Raw genomic sequence first — 19658 nt, forward strand, 5'->3', positions numbered from 1 at the left:
GACTCTTTGCAACCCAATGGACTATAAGGTCCATGGAATTCTCCAGGCCAGAATACTAGAGTGGGTAACCTTTCCCTTCTCCAGAGGATCTTCCCAACCCAGGGATCAAACCCAGGACTCCTGCATTGCAGGCAGATTCTTTACTAGCTGAGCCACAAGGGAAGCCCAAGAACACTGGGGTGGGTAGCCTATCCCTTCTCCAGCAGATATCCCTGACCCAGGAATAGAACCCGGGTCCCCTGCATTGCCGGCGGATTCATTACCAACTGAGCTATCAGGGAAGCCCAACACTCCTACTATAGGAATTTATTTAAACAGTTGAAGTATAATTTAGAAGACTAGGTTAGCAGGTACCCATCATAGCTAAAGCTCTTTTCTATTTCAGCAAACTGGAATGTTACATTCTTATCCCCATGGTCTTGGAGGGAGTTGTATAATTCTCTAATTCTGAAAATAGAGTTTCTACCTGACTGATGTAGAATTTGCAAGTCGCAAATTGAGGAAGAAGATGAGTACTAATATTTGGAGTGAAGAAGATTGGGAATAAGTAGTCAGTGGTGGGGTTTGGCACTTAAAATCAAAATTAAAACATAACAATATCACTTGAAGGACTGAACATTTTATTTACACCAATTATAAAACTTTATGACTTCACATTCGAAGACAGAGTTGCAATATAGGAAAGGAAATAGCTACCTCTCTCTTGAATAGGTGGATTTTGACATGTTGGTTTCTTATCTGCACATTTTATGGCATTTTGTTTTAGATGAAGTGAAGTTGTATGAGATGCATTGTTTACATCAGCAACAAAAAGAACTCATGTTCCAGCAAACGGCTTCATTAGTACAAATTCAATGACTATTTACAAGTATATATGATAACTGCATTTTAAAGCAATCTAAGAAGGAATGTATTACATTAAAACTTTTCTAATATTTTTATTCCACTTTGCAGAATATCTAGACATAATCCAGCAACAGACCTGTCTTAATCACAGAATGCAAAATAAACATAATGTTCATTATGAGTAACAAAACAAAAAATTATCCACTTTGTAAGTTTCAGTATAATCAAGTACTTTTTAGATTTCCTTTTATTACTTAATCCACAAATTTAATTAGGACATATAAGAAATATTACATTTAAAATAGTTCTTTAAAATATACTTTCACTGGTAACAATTTTGTACATTTTTACAAAATAAAATCTATAAACATTCCTTCATATACACATTAGCAAACAGCAAGTAGTGGAAATTACTCTTTTTATACATAAACATTTTTTAAAGATATTTACAAGAGAAGATAACCATTTTTCTATCCAAAGATAAAGATTTCCAATATCCCTCTTATTCAACAGATATTCTTCTCATTTTTTCAGCTAATTCTTTTCTCACTTCAATATGTTTTTCTAAATTTTGCACTTCATGTGGAAGATTGACGTCCCAAACAGACAGGCAAGACTGTATCTCTAGAAAATTAAAAAACAAATCACATTACAAAGATCTGCCATGAAACATTTTTATCTTAATTTTGTTAATTTATATCTAGCTGTTAGACAAATGTGTATGTGTGTATATGTATGTGTGTGTGTGTGTGTGTATGTGAGCTCAAGCGTGCCTGACTCTTTGTGGCCCCATGAACTGTAGCCCTCCAGGCTCCTCTGTCCATGGAATTTTCTAGCAGGAATACTGCAGCAAGTTGCCATGCCCTCCTCCAGGGCATCTTCCCAACCCAGGGATTGAGCCTGGATCTCTTAAGTCTCCTGCATTGGCCTCTAGGTTCTTTACCATTAGTGCCTCCTGGAAATACACACACACACACACACACACACACAATATATACATATGCATATAAAAGTAACATACTAAATTATTACCATTTATAAGAAATTATATTTGGAAAGTGTTTAAAATACATTATAGAACTAACCACTGTTTTAACAATGGACCTTTAGTAACATAAAACTTCATTTTCTGAAAGAATAAAGCTTCTTCAAACACTTTTCAAAATCAGACTATGATTTGGATAATACGGAGTAGGTAAGATCTAAGGAAAAATACCCATGCTGGGTTTGAGCTAGTTCTCATTTAATAATGGTTGCTAGCTCTACTTCACCTGAAAAATATATTACACTGCTAAATCACTAAAACCTAATTTTGAAGATTTATATCTAAATTATTTGAACCATAAAGAAGCTATCAATTAAAAATGCCTAAAGTTTTATGCATATGTAATCTTTACCTTAAATGTATAAAAACATAATATGTTATAATCATTCATGTCATTGCAGTCTGCTTGGAATACAGTATCCTATTTAACATTACCTTTTTGGTGTTGCGTACCTTCAGCACTTTTCCGGTTATACCCCAAAACCAGCATGACATTTTTAAGGCTTCCTTTGTTAAAAAATAAAAGAGTTCTATTAAAACAATATAATAAGTTGGACTTTAAAGAGTACAAAACTTCATATTTTAAGTCACAAAAACCTTGGAAATTAACTTACAATTCCACTACTTAAGAGATCCCTCAACTGAGTTTGAACAAAAAATACTCTGCAAGGTGACCAGTACGTTGTTAAAGTTAGAAAATTTGGTCTACCTTCTTGTTATGATTCTTATTGTGTGAATCTGAGAAAACAGTTGAAACTGTCTGCAAAATGGGCTCAATATTTATATATTACTCCAACAAAAGCTAAATATCAAAGAGATAGTGTATGCAAAAGTGATTTTGATACTATAATGTGCTGGTCAGATGTGAAACATTTGGATAGAGAGTTGCATGGACATGTAATATACTGCCACACTGTCGTATAACCATACTTTATTCTCAAGTCATTCAATAATTTATTCAACAAATATTCATCAAATCCTCTATGTACCGGGCCTTAGGCTAGGGCCTGGGAATAAACACAAGCAGACTCAATCCATCACAAAAATAGGGTTAAGTTCTGTAAAACTAGAGTTCATGTAATGTTGGGGCTTCCCTGGTGGCTCTGCAGTAAAAAAAAAAAAATCCACCTGTAGTGCAGGAGACGTGAATTCAATCTCTGGGTCAGGAAGATTCCCTGGAGGAGGGCGTGGCCACCCACCCCAGTATTGTTGCCTGGGAAACCCCATGGACAGAGGAGCCTGGCGGGCGTCAATCCATGGAGTCACAAAAGAGTCGGACATGACCTAGCTACTAAACAACATCAATGGATGTAACTTTAGCAAATGAATAATAAAAATGCTGGAACAGGATGAAGACAACAGTAAATTCCTTTTCCAGGAATGTATTAAAGAGAGACAAATGGAGTTTATGGTCTAGTGATGAGATTAGTTACTAAACAGTAACTAAGTTAACTAGGCAAAATGAAACAGCACACGCAAAACTTTGAGGTAGGAGGAAGCATGGTATTTAAGAGGGGCTGAACTTTCTTCTAGAGCAGAAAGAGCAGAGAAGAATACGGCTAATGACAAAGGCGAGAGAACTGAGGTGAAGCTAGATCATGCCGTATATTGTAGATTATGTTTAAATTATTTAAAAAATCAAATAAACCCATTGAAATTGCCCTATAATGTCAGTAATGAACAACCATTTGGACACCAAGTACACACAAATTAAAGGATACAACCACCTTGGTGAGGAAGACTAGAGAGACAGCCCCTCATACACCTGCTACTTTGCTTGCATGGACAAGTGTCCTGGCAGTCGCCAGTCACTAGGAGCCCCTAATTCTAACTTTTGTGCAACTCTGACACCTATTCATGGAAAATTTGTGAGACTGAAGAAAAACATTGGTCTCTCCTTAATACATTCCTGTAAAAGGAATTTACTGTTGTCTTCATCCTGTTCCAGCATTTTTATTATTCATTTGCTAAAGTTACATCCGTCCGACTCTTTTGTGACTCCATGGATTGACGCCCGCCAGGCTCCTCTGTCCATGGGATTTCCCAGGCAACAATACTGGGGTGGGTGGCCATGCCTTCCTCCAGGGAATCTTCCTGACCCAGAGATCGAATTCACGTCTTCTGCACTAAAGGTGGATTTTATTTTTTTTACTGCAGAGCCACCAGGGAAGCCCCAAAGTTACATAAACTCTAGTTTATAGAACTTAACCCTATTTTTGTGATCAACTCTGTTTAAATACTAAGTCTATTCCCTAAAGCAAACAACTAATCAAAATAAGAGTTCTGAGTGAGCATCATGTGCTATCATGATTTCTTCATAGTTGAGTAGAAAAGTAGGAAAAACAGAAAACACAAGGTAAATAAAACATAATGATTTTCCAATATTTGTATTTAGATTATGAAGTATATATTGCTATAAGAATATACACTGTAGCAGTATATACTGTAAAAAAATATAAATTTATTTACAGAAAGAAAAACTAAATGGTATTCCTTAACAAGGGTAGAAAGTTTAAACTAAGATAAAAATAACCATCTGCTTAAATTTCTTTGTCAAAAAGTTAAAAATACTCAACATTATATATTTTTTGCCTTAATTATAAAGAAAAAAGAGAAAGCAAGACCTAAATTTAGTGTTCACTTACAATACCTGCTTCTCTTATGGGACTAAAAACATCTACTCACTTCATGCTTATAAGGCCCCTTTTCAAAATATATCTTGCAAAATTTCACTGTGAATTTCTGAGACACTTCATACAATGTTGGGAGGTGAAGAGAAAACATATTCTTATAGTCTTAAGAGAATATGAAAAAAGATTTAAAATAAGTAAACTTGCCTAACTGTGCAGTCATCATGACTCTAACAGAATCACAAAAGTTGTGAATTATACGTATAATTCGACGAGTTGAAAGATCAAGGAGTAAGATATGGCCTCCTCCAGTTCCTATCCAGAGAGCAGTGTTCTTCTGAAGGCAGAGAGTCTTCACTCTCCCAGAATAAGACATTTTGTGTTTCGATTCCTTGCTTACTCTGACGAGTTCTTCCCTAAAACCATAAAGCAAGCATGCATTAATCTTTTTTGTTCAAAAATAAAGAGATAAAATAGGTGTGACTATATATACAGACACACACACACATAAATATATATATATAACAACATTTTGGATTATGAATACATGACAAGATTCATTACATATCATTAAAATTATATGAAACTAATTTTGCTAAATATAGAAAGTCAAAGAGCCACATTTTGCTATTTAAAGCATAAATTATCAAAGATAACAATTGCCTCTTCAAGAAACTCTGAAATAAATAAGATGGATATAATTTTTATATATAACAAACCTATGCAATCCAGCAAAAAATGAACAGTATCTGCTCAATATAAAGAAAAAAAGCATTAGTTTCAAATTTTTTTCATGAATTTTAAAAGTTATAAAACAAAAGAAAAACTACAGTCATGTATATGTAAAAGATATGAATCCAAATCACTGAATTTTTCCCTGAGCTAATGAATAATTCATGACAAAAATGAGGTATCCAGATGTAAAAAATTCCAACAATTTTAGAACTCCAGGAAAGGACCTTTTTTACCAGGCAGAACTGTCCAGTCTTCCAAACAGAAATCTCCTCACCATCCAGAGAAAAACTAAAGTGCTAGTAAACTTTGAAATCTCAATTTATGAATATAGTATATAATCAAAATGTTCTCCAGAAGGTAAAAAAAAAATTCTATACAGTAAAACCAAAATAAAACTATACAGTAGCTAGCAAATAAGACTGGTGATGATCCTGGATGCCAGCAGCAGCACACAAGGTATGTGGGTTATGTGAAGCCTCCTACACACTTGATCCTGGTCAGTCTAATACATTTTTCACCCATATTTTATATTGTTTTGTGACTTCTTCCTTGTAATACCTTGAAGAAACCATATCTATTATGTTTCCATTTTTTTCCAAAGAAGAAATTTGCTGGATACCAACAGATGGTGCCAAAAAGCATTAACGATTTTGTTTCCGGATTTTTTTTTCCTTAACATTTTTCTATTTAGAAGTATAAAGGAAGAAAAAGAAGCCATACTTCCTCCCTCTGTGAAATCTGAAGTGTAAGGACAGTTACGGGCATGAAATAAAGAACCCATGACACTGTACCTACATTCAACAACACAGTCACACTTACAAATGTGATCAGCAGCTAGGCCCCATAGTACTCCCTCTACAGTAAAATAATTCAAAAAAATAAAAAAATTAAAAAAAATTAATTTACTTTAAAAAGTGCACACAATCTATCAGTTCACAGCGTTTTTCAGTCTTCTTATCCCACACTTCCACACATGGGCTATTTTTCTTAGCAACATAAAGAACTGTGTCTACCACCACTGCGATGATGTTGGAATCACTGAAAGATGTATTAGAAAATCTAGAGGGAATGAAAAGAATGTCATTTAATTTTTTTATTATTTCAAAATGTAATACAACTTCATATTAGCTCTTAATGCATATAAAGGATTAACACTATTTTGAAAAAGAAACAATTATTTCATATTGTCCCCTAACCATTCTGAACAGAATACTTTGATACTTCACCTACTTCTGGTTACTTCATATTTCTTCCTTGACGATAAAATTTAAATTTGCTTCCTATTTTATTAATTTCAGTTTTATCTGGTTATTTATAGACTATTATATTATCTGAGTATGTATAGTATCTTGATTTCTAAGAAAATCATCATAGTATCTGTAACTTTATAATACTGCAAAAAAATCCATATTGTCAAGAGTGACTGGGAAATTAAGGTCACCCATTTACACGTAAAATCATAAGACCTTTAAATCCACCTTAGTGGCAGTCTTCAAATATTAAAATATATCTGCCTCAACACAAGCCAGTCAAGGTATGGGGGAAAAAAAATCCACACCGTCATCCAAATATTAGAAAGCAAATTGTTATTTTTCCCCTTTGAAAATAAAGGAAAATGACAGACAATTTTAAACAACTACCTTCCAACCTAGTATATTTGGCATTTCACACATTTTGCAAACAGATTGGCTACCAAAGGCTCCATCTGCATGGCAAACTCCAAGCTGTACTCAAGGCTTAATTTAAATATCAGCTCCTCTCAAATTCCTCCCTGACTGACTGAAACAGACCAGCCATTCCTTTTCCCATAACTGATGCATTAAATATAAAGTATTAATCTGTATTTAATAATATTACAGACATTATTAAATATAAAATCATATTCATTAGTATGTCCCGACCCCACCCTGTCTCTTTACCATGGTATCTGCTTAATGGGAGGGAGATGTCAGACAACGGGTGACAACTTCTGAGAAGAAGTAAATATTTCCAAGTGTCTGTGAAACTGGGTCCTAATCTCTTTTTGGAAATGAATATCTTTGAGAGCCTGATATTTATGGCCATTCTATCTAGTAAAGCACCTATATTCCAAATCTTAAAGGGAATTTTAGGGGGCTAATTGATACCATGACCTCATAACATTCTATGTGAAATATAAGAATTGGGGGCGGGGCTTTTCTTCTTATATATGCAGGCCTGTTTAAGTTGGTTAAAAGTAGAAGCTACAGAATAAGAATATGCGTGTGCGCTAAATTGGTTCAGTTATATCTGACTCTTTGCAGCCTTATGGACTGTAGCCTGCCTGGCTCCTCTGTCCATGGGATTCTCCAGGCAATAATGATGGAGTGGGTTGCCATTTCCTTCTCCAGAGGATCTTCCCAACCCAGGAATCAAACCCGTGTCTCTTACATCTCCTACACTGGAAGGCAGGTTCTTTACCACTAGTGCCACTTGGGAAGCCAGAATGAGAATAAGTTTAACCAAATATTTACCATATGCTAGGAAACAAATCTCTGGGGGAAAAAAAAAAAACAGAAAATCCTCAAGCATGAGAATTTACCATATATAGCAGTGTATCTGAACTCTGACCACACTTTAGAATCACTTGAGAGCTAAACATAAATACATACATGGGGGACCCACCCCAGTCTTAATTCATCTGCTTTAATTGCTCTGAGGTAGGTTCAGGGCACCCTAGTGGCTTCTAATGTGCGGCCAGTTAAGAAGCAGTATGTCTAGTGGTATTGAGAAAATTATTTTTAAAAGTACATTTATAAAATTTTGTGACAGATATTGTGAGGGGAAATAACAAATACAACGGAAGGAAAAAAAAAGAAATCCAAGGCACCCAATCGCCACAGGTGGGATCATAGAGAGCCACCCAGAAGTGACTCTTGGACTAAAACAGACAACAGGCATAGTAGTCATCCAGAAAAACAAAGAACCACATGTAAAGGCTGGAGTGAGAGGGAGTAGGCTGTCTTCAAAATCAAGACAAATTCATTTTGACTAAGGCACAGAGGGTAAGGAGGTTGCAAAACATGAATCTACAGAGATAAGCAAGGACTAAATCATGAAAGTCTGGTAAGTCATCTCAAGGAACTTGGAGTTCATACAAAAGACACTGGAATATACGGGTCAGTTTTAAGCAGGGGAGTGGCATCAGCTTGATTTGCATTTTAGAACAATCCCTCTGCCTGAAATGTTGAGAATGGATTGAACGGAAGACAATCAGAGGTTTGAGAACTCTCTGCCATTGTTAAAATGGCCAGGCCTTTGATGGTAGATGGCAGCTTGGCCCATGGTAGCAGCAATGAAACAGTAAGAAGTATAAGTATTTGAGAGTCAGGAAGAGCGTCAAGTGGTTAAAGAGTTAACACAGAAGAATCATGGATTTTTCCCAAGTTTCAGTCTTGGGCAATTAGATGGATGTTGAAAAACTAGGATATTCCCTGAGATAAAGATTTCTCACTTAAAGCTAATAATAATCATGAGAATTATCTAACATTTATTGAGAGCTTACCAAGTGCTGGATCTTGTATTAAGTTCCTTATATTACTTTTTATTCTTTAGTTTTTCAAATATCTCTTTGAGACAGGGTACATTACCATCCTCAGGTTAGAGAGGACTGAAGATTTGAGAAGTTCTTGCCAAGTTCACATAACCAATACATGACAAAGCCAGATATGAACAATCTATGCTCTTATCCAAAGCCTACACTGCTTCTCACTGAGGAATATGATGAATAAGAACCAACTGCAATGCTCTGGTTAAAACACAATTTAAAAAACTGAAACAACAAATTGGAACAAGGTTTATATTTTATTTTATTCTGCTTGAAATTGGTATCACTAACTCTTCTTTTGAGGAAATGTCTGCATAATTATCAACTCTAGAGAAGACTTAATTCCTGGTTCATTTCCTACAATCAGTAGTTAAAATTATCCACAGGGAAAGTGTGCAAGATAAGTGGAGGAGAAGACCCTGGGTCGACCTCTTCTCACAGGCACACCATCACAACTATTTGAAAAACAATCATAGATTTAAAAAAGACTAGAACCTACCAGAAAAGATCTTCTACAACCAAAGATACAAAGAAGACATCAAATTGAGAGAGGCAGAAGGGACTGGGTCATGATATGGTCAAATCCAATACCCCCAGGTAGGCGCTTCACAAATGGGAGAACAGTTACGACTGCAGAAGCACTCCCAGAGGAGGGAGAAGTTCAAACCCACTTCAAGCTCTCCAATCCAGAAGTCCTGCACCAGGAAGACAAGCCCCCAGAGCATTTGGTATTGAATGGCAGTGGGGCTTACTTCTGGGAGTCCCAGAGGGCTGGGGAAAACAGAGAATTCACACTTAAAGGGCACACACAATACACCACATACTCCGGAATAGAAGGCAGAAGCTGGGGTAGGAGGCAACTGCAGCTCACCCAGGGGACACAGATACTGGCAGGCCAGCACAAGCTTCAAGAAACCACAGGCCACACAGCCAAATATTTCAGGAACCAGTCCCACACACCAACAACATGCTCTGGGACCCCTTTGCCCTGAACAAAGAATCCAGGACTTGTTTCTGCCTGCCAGTATGCCACACTAGCTCCATGACCTGATTTTATCCATTAGTGGGCAGGCAACAGCCTCTGGGTCTCCTGGACCCTGACTCCATCCATCAGTAACTCAGCACTAGTCCAGGGTTCCCCAAAGTTCCACAGTCAGATGCCTGGTAACCCAGTACCACAAACCAGAGGTCATCTTAGCCTCCATACAAGGCAAGATTGAGCAACCAAATGGACCAGAGGCCAACCAAGTTTAGCTGACTGCTCACACAGTCAGCCAGCTGCAACAGAAAGACCCTATAGCCCTCATGGGGGAATCTGTAGAGCATATAGCGCTGGTGATGAGAGGGGAATACACTGCTGGGAACAAAAGATGTCTCCTGCAAAAGGCCAGTTCTTCAAAGTCAGGAACCATAACCAACCTACCAGATAAGTCAATATAAAAAAGCAATTCAGGCAAAATTAAGAGACAGAGGAACATGTTTCAAATGAATAAACAAAATAAAACCCCAGAAAAAGAGCTAAGCAAAGTTGAGTTAGGCAATCAACCTGAGAAGAGTTCAGAGTAGTGATCATAAAGATGATCATAGAACTCAAGAGAACTGATGCACAGAGCAAGACATTAGAAGCTTTAACAAAGATTTATAAAATACAAACAACAACCAAACAGAGATAAAGAATATAAGTGAAATTTAAAATGTACTAGAAGAAATCAATAGTATATTAAATGATACAGATGAATGAATCAATAACCTGGAAGAAACAGTAGTGGAAATCAATGATGCTTAACAGAAAAAAAAATAATAATGATAGAAATGAGGACAATTTAAGAAACTAATGGGACAACATCAAGACCAATAATATTCACTATAAAGTGAATAAGAGTCCAAGAAGAAGAAGAGAGACACGGAGAAATGGGCTGAGAGCATAATAGAAGATATAATAGATGAAAAATTCCCTAACCTGGGAAAGGAAATAGATACCTAAATTCAGAAAGCAGAGTCCCATAGAGGATTAACTCAAAAACAAACATACCAAGACACACTGTAATTAAAATTTAAAAAAATAAAAATACAGAGATAATATTATAATAAAAGAGAAAAACAACAAATAACATACAAAGGAGTTCCCATAAGGTTATCAGCTTATTTTTCAGCAGAAACTTTGTAGGCCAGAAGGAAGTGGTATGATACATTTAAAATGATGAAAGGGAAAAACTTAAAAACCAAGAATACTCTATCCAGCAAGGCTCTCATTCAGATTAGATGAGAAATCAAAAACTTCACAGACAAGCAAAAGCTAAAAAAGTTCAGCACAACCAAACCAGCCTTACAAGAAATGTTAAAGTAACTCTCTAAGTGATAAAGGAAGGGCAACAAGAAAATTGAAAATTATAAATTGAAAAACTTCATCAGTAAGGGCAAACTGGTACTAAAGATAGGAAAGCATCCATACACAGAGCTAATAGTAAGGGTAAAAGACAAAAGTAGTAAATTCATGTATATCCACAAGCAGTTAAGACACATACAAAGAAATTATATGTAAAACATGGTGTCAAAAAACCATAATTGTGAGGGGAGGAGAGCACAAATGCAAAGTTGATAAAATGTATTTGAAATTAAGAGATCAGCAACTTAAAACAGTTAAAGACTCTGCCTGTTATGGAGGAGACCTGGGTTTGATCCCTGGGTTGGGAACATCCCTTGAAGAAGGGCATGGCTACCCACCCACTCCAGTATTCTTGCCTGGAAAATTCATTAGTCAGAGGAGCCTGGCAGGCTATATACCACAGGTTGGAAAGAATCAGACACAACTGATAGACTCTCACTTGCATTTTCTTCCATATATATTTCCACATGTAAAACTCACAGCAGTGACAAGCTGAAAGTCTATAATAGATATAAACAAAAGAAAAAGGAATTTGAAACAGCACTAAAGATATTCATCAAAATACATGAGAGAACAACAAAAGAGAGGAAAGTAACAAAACGCACCTACAAAAACAAACTCAACACATTTAGCAAAATGGCAAAAAGAACATGCATATGAATAACTACTTTAAATGTAAACTGGAATAAATGCTTTAATCAAAGACAGAGTGGTAAAATCAATACAGAGGCAAGATTTGTATATATGCAGCCTACAAAAGACCCAATTCAGATATAAACTGACTGAAAAGTTCAGGGGCAGAAAAAGGAATTCGATGCAAATGGAAATTTTAAAAAAGCTGAGGCAGCGATACTTATATCAGAAAAATAGATTTCAAAACAAAGTCTTTTATAGGAAACAAAGAAGGACATTACATAATGATCAAGGGGTCATTCAAAAAAGATATAACAATTGTTAATATCTTCACCCAACATAGAAGAACCTAAATATGTAAATCAATTATTAACAGACATAAAGGGAGAAATCAACAGTACTACAGCAATAGTTGAGGACCTTAACACAACACCTACATCAATGGACAGATCATCCATACAGAAAATCAATAAGGAAATGTTGGCATTAAATAATAAATTATACCAGATGAATTTGACATATATATAAACTGAATCACATTCTATTCAAAAGCATTTGAATACACATTCTTTTCAAGTACACGTGCAACATACTCTTGGATATATCACATGCTAAGGCACAAAATAAGCCTCAGTAAATTTAAGAAACTTCAGTTCAGCTCAGTTCCATCGCTCAGTCATGTCTGACTCTTTGTGATCCCATGAACTGCAGCACGCCAGGCCTCACTGTCCATCACCAACTCCCAGAGCCTACCAAACTCATGTCCATTGAGTTGGTGATACCATCCAACCATCTCATCCTCTGTCGTCCCCTCCTCTTTCTGCCCTCAATCTTTCCCAGCATCAGGGTCTCTTCAAACGAGTCAGCTCTTCGTATGAGGTGGCCAAAGTATTGGAGTTTCAGCTTCAACATTAGTCCTTCCAATGAACACCCAGGACTGATCTCCTTTAGGATGGACTGGTTGGATCTCCTTGCAGTCCAAGGGACTCTCAAGAGTCTTCTCCAACACCACAGTTCAAAAGTATCAATTCTTCTGCGCTCAGCTTTCTTTATAGTCCAAATCTCACATCCATACATGACCACTGGAAAAACCATAGCCTTGACTAGACTGACCTTTATTGGCAAAGTAATGTCTCTGCTTTTTAATATGCTATCTAGGGTGGTCATAACTTTCCTTCCAAGGAGTAAGCATCTTTTAATTTCATGGCTGCAGTCACCATCTGCAGTGATTTTGGAGCACAAAAAAATAAAGTCAGCCACGTTTCCACTGTTTCTCCATCTATTTGCCATGAAGTGATGGGACTGGAGGCCATAATCTTAGTTTTCTGAATGTTGAGTTTTAAGCCAACTTTTTCACTCTCCTCTTTCATTTTCATCAAGAGGCTCTTTAGTTCTTCTTCATTTTCTGCCATAAGGGTCGTGTCATCTGCATATCTGAGATTATTGATATTTCTCCCGGCAATCTTGACTCCAGCTTGTGCTTCTCCCAGCCCCGCATTTCTCATGAAGTACTCTGCATAAAAGTTAAATAAGCAGGGTGACAATATACAGCCTTGATGTACTCCTTTTCCTATTTGGAACCAGTCTGTTGTTCCATGTCCAGTTCTAACTGTTGCGTCTTGACCCTCATACAGGTTTCTCAAGAGGCAGGTCAGGTGGTCTGGTATTCATATCTCTATCAGAATTTTCCACAATTTATTGTGATTCACACAGTCAAAGGTTTGGCATAGTCATTAAAGCAAAAATAGATGTTTTTCTGGAACTCTCTTGCTTTTTTGATGATCTAGCTGATGTTGGCAATTTGATCTCTGGTTCCTCTGCCTTTTCTAAAACCAGCCTGAACATCTGGAAGTTCATGGTTCACGTATTGCTGAAGCCTGGCTTGGAGAATTTTGAGCATTACTTTACTAGTGTGTGAGATGAGTGCAATTGTGTGGTAGTTTGAGCATTCTTTGGCATTGCCTTTCTTTGGGGTTGGAATGAAAACTGACCTTTTCCAGTCCTGTGGCCACTGCTGAGTTTTCCAAATTTGCTGGCATATTGAGTGCAGCACTTTCACAGCATCATCTTTTAGGATTTGAAATAGCTCAACTGGGATTCCATCACCTCCACTAGCTTTGTATGTAGTGATGCTTCCTAAGGCCCACTTGACTTCACATTCCAGGATGTCTGGCTCTAGGTGAGTGATGACACTATCATGATTATCTGGATCATGAAGATATTTTTGTAGTTCTTCTGTGTATTCTTGCCACCTCTTCTCAATATCTTCTGCTTCTGTAGGACCATACCATTTCTGTCCTTTATTGAGCCCATCTTTGCATGTAATGTTCTCTTGGTATCTCTAATTTTCTTGAAGAGATCTCTAGTCTTTCCCATTCTATTGTTTTCCTCTATTTCTTTGCACTGAACACTGAGCAAGGCTTTCTTATCTCTCCTTGCTATTCTTTGGAACTCTGCATTAAAATGGGTATATCTTTCCTTTTCTCCTTCGCTTTTAGCATCTCTTCTTTTCACAGCTATTTGTAAGGCCTCCTCAGACAGTCATTTTGGTCTTTTGCATTTCTTTTTCTTGAGGATATTCTTGATCCCTGTCTCCTGTACAATGTCATGAACCTCTGCCCATAGTTCATCAGGCACTCTGTCTATCAGATCTAGCCCCTTAAATCTAGTTCTCACTTCCACTGTATAATCATAAGGGATTTATTTTAGGTCATATCTGAACGGCTTAGTGGTTTTCCCCACTTTCTTCCATTTCAGTCTGAAGTTGGCAATGAGGAGTTCATGATCTGAGCCACAGTCTGCTCCCCATCTTATTTTTCCTGACTGTATAGAACTTCTCCATCTTTGGCTGCAAAGAATATAATCAATCTAAATTCAGTGTTGGCCGTCTGGAGATGTCCATATGTGGAGTCTTCTCTTGTGTTGTTGGAAGAGGGTGTTTGCTATGACCAGTGCGTTCTCTTGGCAAAACTCTACTAGCCTTTGCCCTGCTTCATTCTGTACTCCAAGGCCAAATTTTCCTATTACTCCAGGCGTTTCTTGACTTCCTACTTTTGCTTCCAGTCCCCTATGATGAAAATGACATCTTTTTTTGGGTGTTAGTTCTAAAAGGTCTTGTAGGTCTTTATAGAACCATTCAATTTTAGCTTCTTCAGCGTTACTGGTCAGGGCATAGACTTGAATAACTGTAATATTGAATTGTTGCCTTGGAAATGAACAGAGATCATTCTGTCGTTTTTGAGATTGCATCCAAGTACTGCATTTCAGACTCTTTTGTTGACTATGATGGGTACTCCATCTCTTTTAAGAAAATTGAAATCACATAAAATAGCTTTTCAGACCATTTGCTGAGACTAAAAATCAACTATAAGGAAATAACTGCAAAATGAACAAGTACATGGAAACTAAATAATATGATACTACATAACATGGGTCACTGAAGAAATCAAAGAAGAAATAAAAAACAACTGAAGACAAATGAAAATGAGGCATGAAGATCCAATTATATGGGATACAGTAGAAGCAGTTCAAAAAAAGGAAATCTACAGTGAAAAAAGGTGACTTCAGAAAAATTAAGATTCTCAAATAAACAAGCTAACCTTTCACTTAAAGGAACTAGAAAAACAGGAACAAACAAAACCCAAAGTTACCACAGGGAAAGATATCATAAAGATAAGACAAGCAGTAAATGATATACAGTCTAAAAAACCAATAGTAAACATAAATAAAACTAAGAGCAGGTTCTTTAAAAAGATAAAATTGATAATCAAGAAAAAAAGGGAGAGGGCTCAAATTAATAAAATCAAAAAGAAAAAGAAGCTACAACCAACATCACAGAAATACAAAGGATCATAAGGGATTACTGCAAACAATATGCAAAAAAAAAAAAAAGAAAGGATGACCTAGAAAAAAAAATGGACAAATTCCTAAAAATGTACAATGTAACAATACTGAATCAGAAAGAAATGTAAAATATGAACAAAACAATCACTACTATTGAAATTGAGCCAGTAATAATAAAAAAAAGTCCCAACAAACAAAAATTCAGGACCGGAGAGCTTCACAGATGAATTTTATCAAACATTTTCAAAATATTTCAGAAAATTATAGTGGAAGGAATGTTCTTGAATTTATTCTATGAGGCCAGTATCACCCTAGTACTGAAACCAGACAAAGAAAACATACAAAAAAAGAAAAATTACAGGTCAATACCACTGATAAACATAGATGCAAAAATCCTCAACTAAATATTAGCAACCCAAATCCATACATTAAAAGGATCATCACTATCAAGTAAGACTAACCAGGCAGTGCAAAGATTTTTCAGTCTCCACAAATCAATCAATGTTATATACCACACTAACAAACTGAAGGATAAAAATCATATGATCATCTCAATAGAGGCAGAAAAGCCTTTTGACAAAATTCAACATTCATTTATGATTAAAAAAGCTCTTCAGAAAGTAGGCACAGAGGGGACCACAATACAGGTCATATATGGCAAGCATATAGTTAACATCATTCTCACGGGTGAAAAGCATCTCCTCTGAGGTCAGGAACAAGACAAGATGCCCACTCTCACCAATTTTATTGAAGATAATATTGGAAGTCCAAGACACAGCTATCAGACAAGAAAAAGAAATAAAAGGAATCTAAATTAGAAAGAAAAAAGTAAAACTGTCACTGTTTGCAGATGACATGATACTACACATAGAAAATCCTAAAGACACTGCCAGAAAACTAATAGAGCTCATTAATGAATTCAATAAAGTGGCAGGATACAGAAATCTGTTGCATTTCCGTACACTAACAACAAACAATCAGAAAGAGAAATTAAGGAAACAATTCCATTAACAACTGCATCAAAATGAATAAAATAACAAGGAATAAACCTACCTAGCAGATAAAAGACCTGTACCTGGAAAACTGTAAGACTCATGAAAGAAACTGAAGATGACAGAAACCGATGGAAAGATATACCATCTTCATGGACTGGAAGAATTAATAATGTCAAAATGACCATACTACCCAAGGCAATCTATATATTCAATGAAATCCCTACTAAAACACCAACAGAATTTTTCACAGAACATAAAATTTGTATGGAAACACAAAAGATTTAAAGAGTCAAAACAGTCTTGAGAAAGAACATAACTGGAGGAATCACCGTCTCTGACTTCAGACTAGATTACAAAGCTATGGTAATCAAAATAGTATCGTACTGGCACAAAGACACACATATCAATCAAATACAAGAGACCAGAAATAAATCCAACTCACTTACGTTCAATTAATCTACAATAAAGAAGGCAAGAATAAGAATGTACAATAGAGAAAAGACAGTCTCTTCAACAAATGGTGCTGGAAGAAATAGGCAGGTATATGGAAAAGAGTGAAACATAGAAGATTCTCTAACAACATATACAAAAGCAAACTCAAAATGGATTAAAGACTTGAATGCAAGACTGGATATCACTCTCTATCATAAATTGCAGCAATAATTTTGGGGGGATCTGTCTCCTAAAGCAAAGAAAATAATAGCAAAAATAAATGGGAGGAGCTAAGTAAACTTAAAAACTTTTGCACAGTGAAGGAAACCATCAACAAAATGAAGACAACCTACTGAATAGAAGTAAATATTTGCAAATGATATGACTGATAAGGTGTTAATATCCAAAATATATAAATAGCTCCTATAAATCAACATTAAAAATACAAAAACAAAATTAATAAAAGGACAGAGACCCATTAGACATTTTTCCAAAGAAGACATACAGATGATCCACAGGCACATGAAAAGGTGCTCACCATTAGTATCATCAGAGAAGCTTAAATTAAAACCACAGTGAAATATCACCTCACACCTTTCAGAATGGCTAGTATCAAAAAGACCACAAATAACAAGCATTGGCAAGAGTGTAGAGAAAAGGGAAACCTCATACACTGGTTGTGAAAATGGTGCAGCCACTATGGAAAAAAAGTATGAAGATCCCTCAAAAAACTAAAAATAGAACTACCATATGACCCAGAAATACCACTCCTGGGTATTTATTCAAAAAAAAAAAAAAAAGAAATGATACAAGCACTCTAATGATAGGCAAGATATGGAAGCAACCTAAGTGTCCACCATCAGATGAATGAAAAAAAAAGATATGGTATTATAAATATACAATAGAATAATACCCACCAACAAAATGATTGAAATTTTGCCATTTGCAACAACATGAATGAATTTAGAGGTTATTATGCTAAGTGAAATAAGCCAAAGAAAGACAAATACTATTTGATCTCACTTATATGTAGAATCTAAAAAATAAAACAAACTAGTGAACATAAAAAATTAAAACACACTCACAGATACAGAGGACAAACTAGTGTTTACCAATGTGGAGAGGAAAGAGGGGAGGGCCAAGATAATGTTAGGAAATTAAGAAGCACAAATTACTATGTATAAAATAAGCTAAAAGGATATACCATATAACACAGGGAATATAGCCAATATTTTATAATGACTATAAATGGAATATAACCTTTGTACCTCAATAAAAAAAGAAAGAACAAAGAAAATTATCTAAAATGTATGTGTAAAATTCATATCTTCTGTAAAATAATGAGTTGATTCTCTTTCAAATTCCATGTTTAATTTGATACAGAGATAATCAAAATGATAAAAATTTAAAGTGATAAACACTACTAAAATTACCATGGATTTTCATATTTTATCCCAAATGTGATTAGACTGGGTGATTTTTTTAACATTCCTATGCCAAGTTTCATAATGAATATTTACATTTACAACAGAGAAATAAAGTATGCATTTTGAAAGATTTTTGTTGGGAACTACAGACAGTATTATTGACATGATTACAAAGAATAAACATTAATAAAATGGTAAATTAGCTGCACAGAAAGGAATAACTCACCGCTGATTTGTCCTGGTCTCAATGAGTTTCTGAATGGTGAAATCATCAGAAAATGAGAAAACTTTTGTACCACATCCTCCCCACATAATGTTTTTTTCAGTTAAGTTCACAGATTCACTCAGACACATCAGTGGAGTGCTGACATTTCCTATGTTGAGTATCTTCAAAGGAGTGGCTCCTTTACACTTTGCCAAAAAGAGAAAACACATTCAGTAAATTGAGTATCTACAGAATGAAATAGTGTAAAATTTGAGATTTTTAAAAACTACTTTCCCTCTTAAATGGTTAGAGGTATAAAAAAAAAATTCAGGATATATTTTTCAAATGGCTTACAAAAACAGGATTTAATTCAAATAGTATTTGGTTATCTTTATAACCAATCTCTTCACTTCTCCATGCAAAATTTGTACAGCAGTAACCTAAAAATTATACTATAATTACTTCTTTATCTCTCATTAGAAAATAAGCTTTTTTGATAACAAAGAGTATGAATGGGTAGGATGTTAAATGACTAGATGGAACCACAGATGAATGAAGGGTGGAGAATCAATGCTTTAATGATAAACGTGAATCTTAAGAACAGAAAGTCAAATGATTTCTTCAAGATTAAAGAATAGGCTGATAGCAAGCCAGACTTAAAACTTGTTTCCCTTGTCTTCCACAATACATTTATAAGAAATTATCTACTTCACTTATATAAACATGGAATTATTTCCATTACTAACACTATATTATAAATCAGATCTCATTTATCAATTTTTCCTTGGTTCATTCATATACACAGTTAATCACCAAGTACTTATAAAGAATCTATTGTGTATAAGACTTTCTGAAGCAAGGAAAAGATAAAAAGCAGAATACATGATCCTTGGTGTCAGGGAGTTTATAATCAGAA

General features: G+C 35.5%; 1 protein-coding gene across 3 annotated transcripts in view; it reads right to left on the minus strand.

Annotated features, from left to right (window-relative positions):
- Nucleotides 1-599: 599 nt before the first annotated feature.
- LRRK2 (leucine rich repeat kinase 2) overlaps nucleotides 600-19658 on the minus strand; it is a 192152-nt gene continuing 173093 nt past the window's right edge. For 2 of the 3 annotated variants that reach the window (XM_043886930.1, XM_043886919.1), the window contains exons 47-51: nucleotides 18764-18948; nucleotides 6163-6315; nucleotides 4729-4937; nucleotides 2327-2398; nucleotides 600-1470 (exon numbers count right to left, since the gene is read on the minus strand). In XM_043886930.1, the coding sequence (XP_043742865.1) occupies nucleotides 1349-1470; nucleotides 2327-2398; nucleotides 4729-4937; nucleotides 6163-6315; nucleotides 18764-18948 (741 nt within the window). In that variant the 3' untranslated portion in view covers nucleotides 600-1348. The remainder of the gene's footprint in view (nucleotides 1471-2326; nucleotides 2399-4728; nucleotides 4938-6162; nucleotides 6316-18763; nucleotides 18949-19658) is intronic. The other variant, XM_043886939.1, reaches the window with a different exon arrangement.

The sequence above is a fragment of the Cervus elaphus genome, chromosome 3 (genome assembly GCF_910594005.1).
Source record: "Cervus elaphus chromosome 3, mCerEla1.1, whole genome shotgun sequence".
NCBI classification, from domain to species: Eukaryota; Metazoa; Chordata; class Mammalia; order Artiodactyla; family Cervidae; genus Cervus; species Cervus elaphus.